Genomic DNA, 18,367 nt, shown 5'->3' on the forward strand with positions numbered 1-18,367 from the left:
AGACAGTCAGTGCTTCAGCTGTTCGGACATCTAGGAGAAGTTCATTCCACCACCTAGGTGAGAGAACAGAGAAGCATCTAGATGCATTTGAGCAGTGCAAGAAGATCAAAGGGAGCGTAGTGCAATGCGAGGAGTGATAAGAGCTTTGCAGTAAGAGTGTGCTGGTCCATTTCTGGCTTATAGGCAAGCAACAGCATTTTAAATCTGATGAGTGCAGCTACCAGAAACCAATGGAGAGGTAGACTCAAAAGCAGAGAGTTGCAGTAGTCTAGTCTCAAAATGACAAGAGACTGAATAAGCAAAACCTGAGCAGCCTGTGTAGATAAAAATGTCTCAATCCTTTTCATATTGTAAAGGAGAAACCGACATGGGCATGTTAAATTTGCAATGTGTGAAGAAGTTGGTTATCCATGGTTACCCAATGATTGCAATCAGTGGTCGAAGGGGAGATCAACAAGTTGTCCAGGATGAATCACCACAAATTCCAAGACTCTTGAGGGTGGATCAGACAGTCTTGTGGTTGATGGTCGAGGAGGATAAGGACAGTTGACAGCTTGATTAATCTAGGAGCATGTAGCTTTTCAGTGACAGCCAAAAGTACACCCCTTCCTGTTCCTTGTGGCATGTGAGAGAAAGCTTAGGCAGTAGCCAGGAGTTTAAGTACATAGGGTCAACAGTCCAGAGTAATGGAGAGTGTGGGAAAGAGGTAAAGAAGTGAGTGCAGGCAGGTTGGACATGAAGCTGCCAGGCAGGAGGCAAAGAGGAAGGCCAAAGAGGAGGTATATGAATGTAACAAATGAGGATATGAAGCTAGTGGGTGCAAGTGTTGAGGATGCAGAAGACAGGGAGAGATGACTCGCGGTGGCAACCCCTGAAGGGAAAAGCCAAAAGAAGAAGAAGAAGATTATTATTATTATTATTATTATTATTATACCATACATCAGAACAATATAATGATAAACAACAATATATATATTTTATAACAATATATATATATATATATATATATATATATATATATATATATATATATATAAATAAATACAAGATAGAGAGTAAAATAAATAAATAAACTAAAAAACAACACCAGAGGGGGGAAATTATACAAGGTTAAACATTGAAAGCAATTTTTGACTTTGGAATGATTTTTTTTTTGTTTTTTATGCTCATCAAAGACAAAACGTAGGAATTATAATCCACCAGAAAAATTGACAGCTTTCGCATGCCTGTAGAGTCGGCAGTCGTTAACGAGAGATATTTTGATTGACATCGTTTTAATCCAATCATAGAGCAGAACCGTAGCTAGGCAGTGGCACTTCCGCCCGTGGCCTACACGTCCTGTCATCCCGCGCTACGCACTTCCCCACGCGTGGGTCACAGTTTGCCCTTTCCAGCCCAGTCATGGACGTGTCTGGAGTGTAAACATCTGGACAGAGCGAATAAAGCCATCGGATGTTTTTAGAATAATACCAGCAAACACTTTGTTAACCAGAGGACTGTGTGTCTGGTTGCAAATGGAAGCTGATGGTTTGGTGCGCAGGAGGCGGATGAGCGCGGAGCCGCCTGGTGGAGATGGCGCGGTTGCAGGAGCTTCCGCCGGGGCAGAAGTGCGCTGGATCGGCGGCAGGATCTGGGCTCTGTCCGAGGGCATAATGGGCACACTGTCACCTCGAATAGGAAGCGATTCGGAACTTAACATGGTGCAGCTGCACGGGTCCCAGGAGGTGACGGAGATATCGGAACCGGACTACGAAGGTCTGCCTCAAGGAGCTTCAACCAGCACCTACATGTTAGCCGGGGCCGTCGCGGGGATCATGGAGCACTGCCTCATGTTCCCTATCGACTGTGTGAAGGTGAGTTAGCTTCGATCAGTCAATCAAATTATATAGACTGTATTCAGAGTTTTTTTTCGATTTAGGAATCATGCCATACTTCTGACAGGTAAGTGTCCGCTAGTCGCGCTTTAACTAGTCTGTTATTAATCTGAAACATTCCTGTTTTATTACCGGATATCTCGAGCTTCGACAGGAAAAGAACTAGTAAAGGTTATAAAGTTTGGCCTGACTTACACACATGCAATACTTAATTTTCCAGCTTAATGTCTGGTTAAGTTTGCTCTGTGTTGCAATTCTTACACAACTAACCTTCAACACTGATAGCGGTAGTAGCCATCATTAGCTAATTTAGTAACTTCTGCTATAATCCACGCCTCCTTCACTCTGCTGTGCTAGCTGGCTAATCACCTCGCTGGGATATATTTGTACCTTTAGCAATATTGTGTTATATATTTAAAGTTCCCGTTGCTAATATGATTATTGTTCCGTTTTTGTTTTTTTCTTTTTTTGTTCAAGTTGTAATTGTTTTTTTTGGTGAAACTGGTTAGTTTTGTCACAGTGCTTGTGCTCACACACAAGGTCACACAGGCATGGGCGCAAGTAGGTCACAGCACACACGATACCATGTGCCCCATTTTCGATATTATTATACCAATACCCGATATTCATTCTGCTATTAAAGTTCTAGGCTACACTTCAGTACACGTCGTTTGCCAACTTCGTGTAGAATATCACAGTTGTGTAGTGGAGTTGTGCACCGTGTTCAAGTGCAAGATCAATCAATGTCAAGTCTGTCAATTTCCCACAGCTTTACAGCACAAAGTGTATCAGATGCTCCTTCATTCATCTTTCACATTTCATTTGTATTAGAGTTTGGTGATAGAAATAAAATAAACTCTTGAGATGACTCGATCTGAGGACACTCTGACAGTAGTGACAGCTGATCACGGTTTTACATGAATGTACTTGTTATACTTTACAAGAACTTTGTGAACTGAAGGACATGTTTATATAATATTAATAAAATGAGTGTTTTGTAACCGTCCTTAAAGTTTTTCCCGTAAAAGAAAGTTTTCAGAATGGAATTCTTTGTGCTTTGCAGTTTCTTGGTAACATGACAATCTGCCATCTTTGTCTTTTTACTGTAAACTGTTTATAGCTGTTATAATGTGCATGATAACAGGAACTCGCTTGTTTCACCGATGTTTCACATCACTTAAGGTAACTCTGAATGGATAAAAATGTAAGTCGCATTGTTGTTTAATCACGGGTAGACAAACCACTAGGCTGGGTGCCCAGAACAAGAAAAGAGAAAATAAAACCCCAAAACCCTACGCCTTATTCTTTTATTTAATATGTTTAAGTTCCAGTTCACTTTACAAGATTGTTGAAGCTGTACAGTATGTTGTATTTATTCAAAATGTTACTGCCTGCAGCACACACACACACACCCAGACATGACCTGAAAGGGAGGAGGATGATTTTATTTTATTTATTATTTATTTATTTATTTATTTATTTATTTTTTAAAATGCCATGACAGTAGATGCAAATTAGAATAATTTGCAAACTGATGAAGTATGAGAGGAGCAAAACACTCTGTCAATGCTGTTATAAGACAATAATAAACTTGAGGGAGGTAACTGCCTTCCGATTTGTGTCAAGGCCATATCACACATCCTGTCATCTTTTATTCTTTACTTATATACAGTTGTCTATTTGTTAGTGAAACAATGGAATCACTGGAGACAGAAGCATGATAATAATTTTCAACACAGCAATGATCCACTAGTCAGCTTATTACAAAGTATGTACAGTTGTTTAAATAAGACAGCATATTCCTTGTCCCTGTCAGTAGGTCAGAGCAGATAAAGACTTTTCTGTTTGTTGTAGTAGATTGAATTAATAGCCCTTATGTCATGGGGATGGAAAAAAAAAAGTGTGTGTGAGGAGCAGTGTGTCTGGTCTTGGCAGATTGACGTGAAGAGCTCTTATTAGACAGTCCACTTTTTCATTTCTTGTCATTATCAGATGTGCAGCTCCTCTTTAGTTGAAGTGTAGCTTTTGGATTGGATGGGTTCGTGAACAGAGAGCAAAAACTCTTGTGTTTTGAACTGCGAACAAATTGTTCACTACTTTAAAAAGTAAAAAGATGTTTTGATGTCTTGATGGGAGTGCTTTTCTCCCTCTTATAATTAATCATCATAGAAATACCTAAAGTAGAGAGTCCATGCAGTGGTGCTAGGCCTAGGACAATTGATGATGGTATCGGGAATCACCAATAGAGTCCAGCTGTTTGATCAATATTAAGTTGGCCGATTTACAGAAGTATAGAAACAGAGGAAAAAATAATAATGTTTAAAGTTAAGTTACTATTTTATCTCTATTTTATTCCTAATAAGCAAGCCTGAGGTGACGGTGGCAAAGAAAAACTCCCTGAGATGATATGAGGAAGAAACCTTGAGACTCAGAAGGGAACCCATCCGCATTTGGGTGACACTGGACAGTAAATAATGTAAATGTTAATAATGTAAGCAACCAAGAGCTGTTGAGGAACTATTACTTCAGTGTAGTTACTGAGTTTTCATCTGTTGTGCATCCTATACGAATATATCCTACTGTCTGACTTCAGCTGGTGAACAGATAAAACCATGGATGTCTTCGCTTTTGAAAATACCAACAGAGTTTACATTAAGAATATGAAACAGTGTTTGTTAATTTAGAGACTTCACTATTGAAGAATTAACGAAATGTCTCCACTGCTGTTTCCCACAGAGCACCAGTCAACATGGTTTAGTACATGTGTATCTATATTACATAACATCTTTGTTAGAACTAAGCCACAGATTCTTCAGTTTTTTCCCTTGTGGCCAGGGTTCAGCCAGGTTTAGTTCTTGGGACTGGAATGGCTGGGTCAATAGCATGATTCCGTGGTCACTGAACCATGACCCATTTGCCACTTCTTGGTAGAGGCAACCAGATTTTCATTTAAAATCACTGTTTCCTTTGTGGAGTCCATGACCTCATGTATTTTTACAAGGTTCCCAGAGCTTTTCAATAGAACAGCCACATCATCACATATTCACCATCAGACATGCCAGTGGGGATTAGGTTCTTGTCTGTAACCTTTTTTTTTTTTTTTTACACCTCATTATAATGATCATGTTCAATAACAGCTTTATCCTCTTTTTACTCACAAACAGTTAAATAGATTAGTGTCATGTGATTGCAGTTATGGAAGACTTTGATTCTTGGTGCAAATTTTGCTTTTCTATACATCCTTCTTTTCTACATGTGTGAACAAAATACACTTGTTTCCCTCCAGGCAGGTTCATCACAATTCATGTTTGTAATGATTAATTATAGTCGATATGGCATATTCAGCTAGTTAAGAATTAAAAAAAAAAAAAATTTAATAGCTGCCGACTGCCTCCTTTCATTTGTGTAATCTTCTCCATCATGATGAATAGCTAACAGAATATGTTCTCTGTCTAACCTCGCATTTATACCTGTGTGAAGCAGTTGAGGAACATGTCATGTGTCTGATCTATAACATCTTATTTATAAGGGTTTCCTGGGGTATTATTAATTCTAACAAACATTTTGTTTTTGATAAGGGATTATTTTGGGAATAATGTTGTTAAAGATTAGTTTTCTCTTATTTTTAGTGTGATACCTTGAAAGATTTCTTGCATCTTTACTCATGGTGCTGATGTTTTTTTTAAAGCTAATGCTTACAGTTCTCAATAAAGATGAAAATGAGCTCAAGCGTAGCTCTATCTCAGACCAAGTTCACAACAAATCAGTGCTCCTTCAACACATTTTATAGAGGCTCTGACAGACACACCCAATGCTTGCTGTAGTTCTGATGTTTTCTAAAGTTCAGACAGGAAGTCCTTCTCTCTTGCAACACTCCCAAAGAGTTTGTTGTTATGAAAGCGGCATGCAGCCATTTTGAAACTTGACCTTCACAAGAATCGACTAAACCGTGCAATTCTAAAATTTAATTCTTGCCAAATATTTCTGACATTCAAATTACTATGATCTTAATTTCTTCTAATGGATATTACAACATTATTTAATATAGATAACTGTTTATATTTAACAAAATTTGTGCAGGGTTGCAACTGTTTGCCATATGTGTTGAAATATCTTTTCTCCGTGATTATGGAAGACGAAGGGATATGCCGTTGCAACCTCGGATTTGTATCCCATTAAAACAGGATATAGTTAATGGCAACAGCAGATTCCTGAGGACTGATAAACACATATACTGACTCGCAGCAACCAGAGGCCATTCAGTGAGAGCTGGCCACTTCCAGCAATATGAGCAACATCAGCCATTGTTGACAAGATGTGACAATAGAAGACATTAGAGCACACGTGATTCACAGCACACTGCTTCCCCTTCATCTCGTATGATGTAGTGCATGAATACACTGATGAATTTTATATACATGATTTTATCAATCTAGAATGTTTCATTTTAGCGACAAGAAAACTGATCTGTTAAGTTGAATGCTAGTTGAGCCATCCAGCGATAACTAGCGATACTGGCAACTCCTGTAGTGCAGCAACTGGCGACTTAAATAATATCATTGTATGTGTGAACAGAGCTCCTGAGCTTATTATTATTATTATTATTATTATTATTATTATTACTATTACTATCTGTTAATGAGGAGTATTTTGTGGTGTTGTTGAAGATACAATTTTTATCACAAAAAGTTTAAAAAGTAGAAAATTGAATTATGTAATGTTTATTTTATCTCATTGACTTTAAAGTTTAAAGTTTTTTAGAATACTGGGATGCAGCACCAACATATCACCTACATGTGCCAGTGCCTGAACATTACAAATAAACTACACTTTTCTCAGCCAAGATATGACCTGAAAAGAGATTCATTTAAGTTGACATTTTTCTGATTGTTGTATATGTCCACTACAGTCTAGCGAACACATATTCTTGCAAATAAATCTAAACCATGTCTGTGTCTTTTTGTTGTAATTATTAACAACGGTAAAGTATCAGTCCTTTATTGGAATTTTTCAGTGCTTTCCTTCTTTTATATTCATGGATATTTGCAATGTTATATTGTATACTTTGGACCAATGCCATAATAGTTCTTTCTTGCCACTTTTAAATTGGGATGAATCCCACATGGGTATATCTGTCAGCTTTGGAGACTTGGCAGATGTTGTTGAGCACACTTAGGAAGCCTTACTCAGTATTGCTTGGGACGCTGTAGGCACAGAGAGACGATTACGCAAATGCAGGCAATGGGTTTTGTTTGCAGTCCAGTCAGAGGTTATCATTCAGGCTCAGGGTTTTCCAGGCAAACACTGTCAAAATGATTTTCCCTCCACATGCTGGTAGTAATGCTATGTTTGCGTTTGCATAGTATATAATGTGCTCTGTGTTTTATAGTGATTCCTACTGCAAATGATATCTGTATATAGGTATGAAGATCATTCGCTCATTTGGCTTTCTCATCACAGCATGAAAATCCTTATAAATCTAGCTCCTTCCTGTTTGACTGCGGATTTCCTCGTTTATGTCACGTACAGCTCTGTCTGCAGACAGAGAGCACAATGCGTTGTTAGATCATGCCCAGACCTTAGGCCATATAGAGCGAGGCTGTGTCCTTACAGGTTCTGCATTCCTGAGAACCTCTGTTCCATGAGAGCTAAACTGAGAACAGGAAAAGTGTTGCAACAAGATTGCTATATGTGATATGACATGATTTAATATCCAAAATGATATAACACTTTTGCATGGATTTTAGTTAAGCCTTTGAATTATTACCATAGGTATAGATGTTACATTGGCATTATTTTGATATGGGGGCAATGGTGGCTCAAGTGGTTAAGGCTCTGGGTTGTTGATTTGAAGATCGGGGTTCAAGCCCCAGCACCACCAAACTCCACTGTTGGGCAACTGAGCAAGGCCCTTAACCCTCCCTGCTCCAGGGGTGCTGTATCATAACTGCCCCTGCGCTCTTACCCCAACTTCCTCAGCTTGTATATTCAAAGAAATTTATTCCACTATGCTGTGATGTATGTGTGGCGATAATAAAGGTTTCTTGCTCTCAGTTCCAATACTATATACTATTTTATTGTAGTGTGACCTATAATGATCGAATGCAAATGGCATGATCACACATACTACATAAATCTTAATGTAAATGTTAATATGCATGACATGACGGACAAAGAGAGCTGTATACCTGGGATCATTCGTTCAAGTGAATCTATTATAATTAGTAAAGATGTCAACAAACATGTTTCTGGAAATCTTGTTCTGCAGAAAGTACAACAATATATTTGTTGAATGTGTATATGTTTGTGTGTACATGCATTTATATTTATGTTTGCATTTATATTTATCTCGTTGGAATGGCATCTGTCAAGGGGTGGTATTTTTTTTTTATAGGTCTTCATATATTCTTAGGTCTTGGGGAGTCCATGTTTTTAATGTTATGGATGATCTGTGTGTGTTTGTATGTGCACACCTGCACACGCACACAAGGATTTTCTACAGTAGTTTTAGACTGGTTTATCATACTGTAAATATGTCAGAATTTATCACCCATATTAGATAAAAAGATTTAAAAAAAAAAAAACAGCCCTTAATTCTTTCTAAGTAGATAAGCACCAGTTCCTCTTTTTTCTCAGTGATTGTGGGTCTGCAGGTGCTTTCTGAAGCTTGCTGTCTTGTTGAATGTACAAGAGACAAAATGCTCAAAGGAATAGGTGCTAAGGAAGCTGTTGGATAATTCCTCTGAGCACCCAGCTGCAGACTGCCTTTAATGGGGTAAACGTATACAGTGAAAAGCAAAGCTTCAGTCTTGCTGCCATGTGTGTTACCTTAATGTGTTTATAAAAAGCTTAGTGGAGTTAGGGGTGTGCCAGACATGTACAGACTTTTGGATCATGCTATAATGGCACATTGTGTTTCGTCTTGAATGCTTTGTTTGGTTTGTTTCATGTTTGTTTGCTTGTATTTGTTTTCTTTCCATGATTGGCGTATGGGCAAAAGGTCAAGAAAAGTAAGGTCAAGGTCTTTTACAGGCTTAGTGGCCGTTTTAGCGATGTCCAATTTGTATCGTTTATCAAAAATGGATAATCAAGCTGACATTTAAAAAAATAGGTGTATCATTAATATTAAAATCTGCCAAAAAAAATTAAATTGTTTGTGGTCTTTGGCTTTGGATAATAAAAAAAGGAACAAAAAAGAATTGTAGCTATATGCAGTAAACATATGGTATACTGTGCAGCGGTACAGTATGGGCCTGCCAGTATCCAATGTCCAGTGCACTGACGAGCTTTCAGGCTGATCCGTACACTATTACCCTCACATGACTCACTCATGTTCACAGATACCTTAATGCAGAAGTATAAACCAGATCTTAAGTCCGACTTTCTCCATTTGGCTTGGAGAGGATAAATGGCTGTGAGAATCTGTTATGCCTGACTCTATTTTTTTCTGTTATCACTTTTATCAGCAAGGCAATTGGCTCTTTTAATGGAAAAATGAGACTTCTGTAATGCCCTTAACCCTGAAGTCAGTGTTTTGTTTTCCACCTCATGCCTGTAAATTAAATAATTTATTTAAAGGATGGGATCCTTTCCCAGTTACTCTTTACCTGTCTCCCATGAAAAACAGTCATGCTAATGAAGTGTTAAGCTGATTTTCATGGATTAGTGTCTATTAATCAAAGCAGTAGCATAGCTATTACATGTTTATTCTCTGGTGCAGATGTTCTTTTTGTTCTCATCAAAATGTATCGTCCTAATTTACAGTATTACTGTTTACTCTCTTGTGCTGCAGACCCGCATGCAGAGCTTGCAACCCGATCCAGCTGCCCGCTACCGTAATGTAATGGACGCTCTGTGGCGCATCATGAGGACTGAAGGCATCTGGCGACCAATCAGAGGCTTGAATATCACAGCAGTGGGGGCAGGGCCCGCGCACGCACTCTACTTTGCCTGCTATGAAAAGCTAAAAAAGACACTTGGCGATGTTATCTACCCAGGAGCCAACAGTCATTTGGCGAACGGTACACCTCACATGCCACAATGCTCAGATAAATAAACACAGAATCAGATATGCGAGATGCTTTAATAACAAAATTAGTGCTCTCACAAATACTTGATTATAATAGAACACGTGATTTTCTCAGTGAAAATGACACGTAACCAAATATTCCGGAAAATGACAGAAAAGGTGCTGCAGATGCAGCTTTACACCAAATCACAAGCAAGATCAGTATCTAATGTTCTGATCGGTTATAACGCTACATGCTAAAGGCATGCCTCAGCAAGCAGAAGCTTTCACACAGAATTGTAATATCTTCATCCTATATCAAGCACTTAAAATTTTTCTAAAGTTTTATGAGACAGTTCCTATGTAACAAGTGTCTTTAAACTGGATACTTTCTTACTCTTACTCAAGTAGATATTTCAGTGAGAACTGTTATTTTTTTTATTTTTTTGTTTTTCTTCCAAATGATATTTTTACTTGATTAACTATTTGATAACCTCAATAACATAAGTGTTATTATTATGAAAACAAAGGGTTTTTTTTGTAATATTGCAACATTAACACCTACATTGTCTTTTCACTAATGGTTGCTTTTAGCTTAACTTAGCTATAACAAATCAGTTAAATAATTTAATAAATATTTAGAGAAGTTATTTTAAGCTGAGGTTAGGAATTTGTTACTTAAAATTTAGTAAGAAACAGTAATACTACAGTTAGTGTAGGTTTTTTGTTCAGGAAAGCTGTAATTATATATACTTATTTGTATATACAAATGAATATAAAAATACAATAATCATTGGGAATTTAAAATTATACAGGATTTAAAAAAATGTTTTTCTTTATATCGCATGTATGTGTAGTATTGATCTAGGAAAAAACACATTTTAGTAATTTTCTGTACAAATAGGTTTTATGGTGCTGTATGATCAAAGGAAACAACTGCTTGATTATCAAAATAATGAATAGTGACAGCGCTAAACAAATGGTTTCCTCATAATAATGCAATGTTTTCAAGTAATAATGAGATATCTTGTCTAGATTTCTTTGTAATAGAGATGTTCTGTTATAGTACCAATAACAAGATGTTTTTTTCTAGTGACAAGATGCATTTCTCACACCAACGAGATGCTGGCTGGGGAAAAACCCTGTTTAAATCATGAAGTGTTTATTAAAAATACCTCTTTACATTATCAGTTATATGCCCTTCACTCTTAATCACACTCTATTACTGTTTTTTTTCTCCTATATTGCCATTTTCACTCCGAAATAATTCTACTTTGTAGACACCAGTGAGAGGCCTACGAAGCTCTTAGAGCAATGTTGGTTCACACAGCAGAACTGATATTTGCTGTTGCTTTGCCTTTTCTCTTTTTCTCTTTCTCTTTATGCCTAGGTGAAGGGCAGAGTGGGTGAGTAGCCTCTGGAATGCTCATCAGATTAAAATTCCCTGCAGCCCTCAAAGGGGAAGACATTGAGTCGTTTTAAAAGGAGTGACTATGCTTTGTGTGGATAAACTTATTATTTAGTGCCAATTTTTCACCCTTTTATGAAGTAGATTTGTTTTAAATGCACTTATTGCAGTTCACCATCTATTCTCCATTATTATTATTATTATTATTATTATTATTATTATTATTTACTTCGAAACAGATATTGCTGTATAATATTTTAGCATCAGTTACTAAGGTGTATATGACTAACCGAGTTAAAGGAAGTCTGTGTTATGATCTGTTAAAGACTGTAAGCTGTAGTAAAAGAGAACAGTAGGTCCATTTTCTTCTGAGTCACATTCCTAGTAACACACTCAGCAAATCTTTAATCTCTTCCAAATCAGCTGAGGCTCTTTGTGGCTGCCTTTAATAGTGGCCTGCAGGGATCAGATTGCAAAATGTATCTGCGATTCCTCTCCGCTGTCTCCTACCTGTCTCCTTGATGCTCACTGTTAAGGGTTTATTTTGGCAGGAGCTGCAGGATGCGTGGCCACACTGCTTCACGACGCTGCCATGAACCCGGCTGAAGGTACTTAATGTTGATGCTAATTCTCAAACTCCTACAGTCACAGTCTGATCGGTCTACTCCAGGGGTCACTCATGTCATCCAAAAGGGTCCAGTGTAGCTGAAGGGTTTTAAACTAGACAAACAGGAACCATACCAAATAGGTGTTTGATCTAGATGAGTGGGCGATGATGACAAAAATATTGCATCACGATTATTGAAGGCATTTCTGTGATAAATATGTGTTACAGGTTTGCACAAACTACCAAAAAAATGTGTGACACTGGTTTGATAATACATGATTTGATGTCTACAAAGTTTATTTATTTTTTAGTTTTATATTCAAGAATATAATTTTCATTAATAAAAATATTTTAAAAAGATGAAGGAAAAAAACTGTAATTTACAAAATTGTAATAAAAAGTTAGTTGCTTCTAGTCACTTTTAAATTTAAAAAAAAAAATATATATATATATATATATAACATTGATCACCTTGTTCTCCACATCCCCATATACCTTATGTGTTGGGATATGCATCTTGTCCGATCCTCCAGCAGAGCTACTGGAGCCCAGTTTGATGAAAAAGTTAATGCTGGCCTATGATAGAAAGGTGGCAGAACACAGTGCTGTTTATTGGGTATGTGTATGTGCTGACATTTGCATGGATGTTACTTTGACACGTACCACCTACCTAAACAAGCAGACCAAGTACACCCTGGCTACATGGTTACAGTACTCAGTAATAGCAGCTGCCTCTTTTAGCAGGATAGCGCTCTGCCACAATGCAAAATTTGTTGAGGAACTTGACAGAGTTGACTCGTTGCTTAAGAAAAAACAAATCTGATTGAGCATCTGTGGCATGTGCTGGAGAAACAAGTCTGATCCATGGAGATCAACTTACAGGACTTAAAGGATCTGCATCTTACATCTTAGATACCAAAGCACACCTTCAGAGCTGTTTTGGCAGCACAAGGGGAACCTACATTATATTAGGCAGGTAGTTTTAATGTTATGACAAGTGTTTATTAAATCTTCATATCACCTAGACCAAGATTAATCTAGTAAATGAGTGGGTTTTTATCATTCAGACATCCCTGAGATGCTAGTCAATGTGTAAGTGCTCCGTTGGAATATAAAACCTATAGCTATGCAGGCTCTTTGCAGATAAGATTGGAGGTAACTTGTCTGGTCCCCAAGATCAGAGTAGTTTTATTGCAACCTGCATTTCCAACCAGTAGGTGGCATCAAAGAGCTGTGTACTTGACTGGCAACATGAGTAAACCAGGAAAATGCCTGTAGACTCATTAAAGACTCCTAAAGGGACGTCCTCTGGGACAGTGTAGCCTTCACTGCTATTAACAGCTGCACTGCATTGGAATGCTATCATCTGTGGCCTGAGTTTGGCAGCAGTGCATATGTGCTGGCATTACTCCAGTTTAGGCTTATACATCCAGGTGGCACTACACACCTGCTCTGCTGCCTTGAACACATGCAGCTTTAGCTCTTCCGTTCTCAGTAAATGGCCTCGACTGTGCTGAAAAGACGACTTTATTTGATCCGCTTGTGTCCGGATGGAAGAGGGTGCAGTGTATAATGAGTCTACAAGCTCCTCTTTTGATGGCGATACTGTATTTCAGTCATGACCTTTATATTTTGTCTGGGTGTTTATTAGCTGCTTAACGATCTCACTCTTTCTCTCCTCTTTTTTTCTCCATCTCTGGGCCCGGTTCCTGTGGCTTTGTCTGCCTTGCAGTGGTGAAGCAAAGGATGCAGATGTATAACTCGCCGTATCAGAGTGTGCTGGAGTGCATGCGCTGTGTTTGGCGGCATGAAGGCACCGGGGCATTTTACCGCAGCTATACCACACAGCTCACCATGAACGTGCCATTCCAGGCGCTGCACTTCATCACCTACGAGTACCTCCAGGAGATGCTCAACCCCCACAGACTATACAACCCCTCATCTCATATGATTTCAGGAGCTCTAGCCGGGGCGTTGGCTGCTGCCGCCACCACACCACTAGACGTGTGTAAGACTCTGCTAAACACACAGGAGACGCTGGCACTGCACTCGATGAGCCCTGGCCGAGCACACATTTCAGGCTTGGCCCATGCCTTTAGGACAGTGTACAGGCTGGGCGGGCTTCCTGCATATTTTAAAGGTGTTCAGGCTCGAGTCATCTACCAGATGCCCTCTACAGCCATCAGCTGGTCTGTTTATGAATTCTTCAAGTACGTCATCACTAAGCATCAACTGGAGCGTCTGCGAATGCAGAGGGACGGAGAGAAGTAGATGCTCGCAAGTTCATTGTCTAACCCTGCCCTTGATCAGCAACTCTCCTGGCCTTGACTTTCTCTCACTCTCACTGTCTCTCCTGTTTGCTGCACCACCAATGAGACATGCATGCTGCAGAGAGACAGAGAGAAGTAGCCGCTCACACGCACACTTGCCTGGGCCTATCCTCGCTCAGAAGACCCCCTGGACTCTTCTCCTTCTCTGTCTTTTTTCTCTCGCACAAGCTACACCACTCGGGGCTCCATAGCGCACAGGGACAGACTGGTTGGACATCAGAACGAATATTTATACTCACAGTTGCATTGGGCTAGCATTTTAGGCAGACCAAATGTGATTACTCTTGGTCCCACCAGAGGGCATCAGAAGCCTCTACAAAGATAAATGGGGGAAAAAAAGTTGCTAATAAGAAGATTGTCTCTGAAATTCAATGATATAGAATATAAACCTGTGTAATGTATTTGAGAATATATTTTTGAAAATTCAGCACATCAGAATTTTAACAAAAGTGAAATCATTTAGACAGAATAATAGGAAAAAGATGAATGGTGTTCGGAGGCCGAAGAAAAAAATACTTTTACTTTTCATAAGAATTGGTTCTGATTACTTAAAGTCAAATCACTGTTTTAGATGGAAAATAGATTCTGAAAGAATCTTGGGACCCCTAAATTACCATTATGGGTTTTGAGTTGCCAAGCTTTTGAGAAGAACATAGATGGAAATAAATTCATTTGAAAGAATCACCATTTCCTTCTGTTCTTTATAACATTACTGCTTTATCTGTAAGCTGCATGGAAAGCAATAACAGTGATAAGTAATTGGAATATTGTTCTAATTTCTCCAACTGCTCTTGCACTGAATAAAACTGAAGGCCATTAAAGAGATGTAATTGTGGTTACTGTAATAAGCATTTACTGTAATCTGAGTGGTTGTAGGCAGAAGGATATAATGGCCTCTGTGAAACATCAAAGTTGGTTTTTGACTCATGTCTGTTTTATTGCCCTCTGTGTTGCTTGACTAAACTTTAATGTTGATAAGTTATGGAGTCGGTCCTGTTGGCATTTCTCTACGCTCTACCCTGTTCCCAGCTTTCAATAAAATAGCAGAGCAGTGACTGCTGCCTGCTTAACATGGAGTGATTTCTGACTTTTCTATCAAAAGCATTCACTTTTGGAGAATAAAAATGCACTTTCTCTGATGCAGCTAAGTTTGCATATATTACATTTAACAATTCTAATGTAACACCAAAAAAAGGCCAGAGGTCTGTGTGTCTGCTGGTATTGTGACAGCTTCCACCTCTTATGCTCATGGTATGCACATTTCAGCTGCAGCAACTCTGAGCCACGAGAGTTGAAAGGGAGCTCTGTTGGTGGTATGTCCAATGTTTGGGTTAAATCACAGGTGCAGACATGGCCTTTGACCATATGTGTCCTGACTTGAGGCGAGGTTGTGTGCCTGTTGAGCTTTCACTTTACCTGCCTTCTCAAGCCTGTTGAGCAATCAGCCCCAGAAGGGCTGAAACTGGTAGAGAGACGAGACGACAGATGAGAAATAGGAAGGAACCCGAAGCTCAGAGCAGATGAACGTGAACTTGACTGGCAGGATCGTGGTCTCTTCCCAGCCGTAGGATTGTAGGAGGTGTTAGTCCTTGTCAAGAAATGTTTTAACACTGAGCAAGAAATTATGCAAACAAAAAAGGCATACTATCACAGCATTACAGTGAGCCGGTATGACAGACTGCCTTCTCCTTTTGGGCCGTCAACCGTTTGTCTGGAGATTTTACTTCACCTTTGCACTCAAGAGGTATGTTTACCCTTCGTCTGAGAAACAAGCCATAACCTGAGTCAGAAAAGAATGAGAAGGTGCTGGTTGTCAGATGCTCATTTCCACTTAGATGATTTGAATACTATTTTAACATGGAAATCAGGACAAGGCTTTACCCTTCAGATCCCTTAATGCTACATTAAACACAGAAGTCTGACACAAGCTCTGCAGTGTCTTTTCTTGTCACCTGAGAGTCCTCTAAATGAATCCTCAAGGACACCTCCAACTCAAGAACCTTTCACCAGAGTATAGACCGCCCACTAAGAAAAAGGTTGCCTGTTGGCCTCCGTTCAGTTTTATATTCTTTTGTTGCAAATGCATACTTTGACACTTGCTTCAGTGCCCTGAGTCATGTCATTATAATGTTTTTTGAATGCGGTAGCCCCCGTTTCCCATGTGCAATGCAAACACAGAGCAGACAGTGTGGTCATCCAGGATTAAATGTCTAACAGCTAGTTGCTTTTCAAAACCCTTCTCCAGGCACGAGATGATATTTTGCCACTCATCCAACACACATGCACACACTCATGTCAGTCAGGCACCTGTTCAAACAGGGAGTGTTAATGAGCAGTCTTTGTGTGTCTGAGTGTGTGACGGTGTGGTTCGCCCCGCCCTGCCCTAGCATTCGTTTATCTCCGTCCTCCCATCCATGGCACAGCCGGCCAGCATGAGCTTGCCCACAATGCACGCTGATGAGCTTCTTCAGAAGAAGCTGCAGAGGATTATGTGAAGGTGTTTATAAGGCACGGAGTGTCTGGATTCCTCATGGATTTCTTTTCCAGAGCTAGTGTCTGGGTCGGTCATGATTAGCTGATCCGTGAACATATTTAAGTTCCATAAGTGGGACAAAGTGAGAATTTCAAAGTGTCCATGGGTGTGTTCACATCTATGTGTTGGTTCAGTAACAGTGTTGCTGACAGACAGCTTTGTGTTTGTTTTTTCTTCTCACTTTAATAAAGAGCCTTACTGCCTAAAAGGATGAATGTCTCTCAATAAGCTGTCTCAGTGATTCTCTACTACTGTCTTTAAATATAATCATGGATTATATTTTTATTGCGAATACATTTGATATTTTTAAAATGTTTGAGTTTTAACTACTGAAGAATAAATGAAGGTGAAAGGCTTTTTATTCACACGAGACAGCCCATTCTGCCAGCCAGACATCCCTGAGGCACTATTCGAGGTTTGTTGTACATTGTGAACTGACAGCTGCTTGTTTTAGTCTCCAGCCTAACACAAAAAACTTTACGTTAATACATTCTAACCACTTTCTGTCTGATAACATACTGAACCCGAATTACTCAAAACCACAGCTTTGACCAGAGTTTGACACCACTCTACTGGGCTTAGTGTTTTCAGTACTCTTCTTCCTACTCTACTTCTGTGCATTTAATGCCTGTGTTTGTTCCTGGGATGATCTCTGACCCCCTAATGTCCCCAGTTGTGATATGGAGACCACTTGACTATGAACTCTGAGGTGGGGTGCTACGATGACCCCTTTCTCCTTCTCATAGTAAATGCACACAGCCTCTGCTAATCTAAACTATTTAGTCTAGTTGGGGAACTCTCTCAGCATGTTGCTGTTGTGAAACGCTGACTGGGCTCGGTGTACTGAAAGCTTTTAATGTAGGAAAATGTATTATGATTTTAAAACAGTGCATGCAGCATTTACAGTTAAGGGATTTATTTTACACAAAGGAGAATTGTCAGGATTTTGATGATCATCATGTTTAAAAAAAAAAACAAAAAACAAAAAAAAAAAAACAGTGTTTAGGTAATTAGGGCCAGGTTTTTTTTCATCTTTGTCACAAGCACATGATGACTTTCGTGGCATGACAGGCAAGCAGTTATGCAATTATCATTTTTTAACCTTTGGTGACATGACAGCATGTATGTAGAGTGTCAATTCATCAGAGGAGCTGCAATGTAATACATCGTCAGAAATAACAACACTCCTACAGAGTCTAATCAACACTTTTCTTTTCCTAGATTTCCCCTGTAGATCCACTTTTATGTCATGACACCTCTTCTAGTTAATACACTCTAGCTTAAGTATACCCATTCACCCTGTATTACTTTGCTTTATTGCTGCTTATTTATATCAATGGTGTTTTTTGGGAACACCAGTCTTTGACTGTGGTATGGTTGTTGCTGTTAGATGGGTTGGTTTGATTATTTCAGAAACTGCTGATCTCCTGGGATGTTTAATGTATATTGGGTCAAAGCCAATCTTTTTCCACATTTGCTAAACCTCAAGTATTTAATATAATTTCCATTTTTTATAATGGATCTTTAATGTTATTCAGTGGGATTTTCAGAGTTCTACATATTAGATTTTCCCAAAATTGGCAAGTGTCATTCTGACTGACAAGGCA

The 18,367-nt window shown here is 39.0% G+C and overlaps 1 protein-coding gene across 1 annotated transcript; it reads left to right on the top strand.

Annotated features, from left to right (window-relative positions):
* Positions 1-367: 367 nt before the first annotated feature.
* slc25a28 (solute carrier family 25 member 28) lies at positions 368-15,303 on the top strand. The gene is made up of 5 exons (XM_058385126.1): positions 368-499; positions 1,290-1,853; positions 9,667-9,895; positions 11,842-11,898; positions 13,630-15,303. Exons 1-5 carry the CDS (start codon positions 368-370, stop codon positions 14,166-14,168), a joined length of 1,521 nt encoding a protein of 506 aa, XP_058241109.1. The 3' UTR covers positions 14,169-15,303.
* Positions 15,304-18,367: the final 3,064 nt, after the last annotated feature.

The sequence above is a fragment of the Hemibagrus wyckioides genome, linkage group LG03, assembly GCF_019097595.1.
Source record: "Hemibagrus wyckioides isolate EC202008001 linkage group LG03, SWU_Hwy_1.0, whole genome shotgun sequence".
Classification (NCBI taxonomy): Eukaryota; Metazoa; Chordata; class Actinopteri; order Siluriformes; family Bagridae; genus Hemibagrus; species Hemibagrus wyckioides.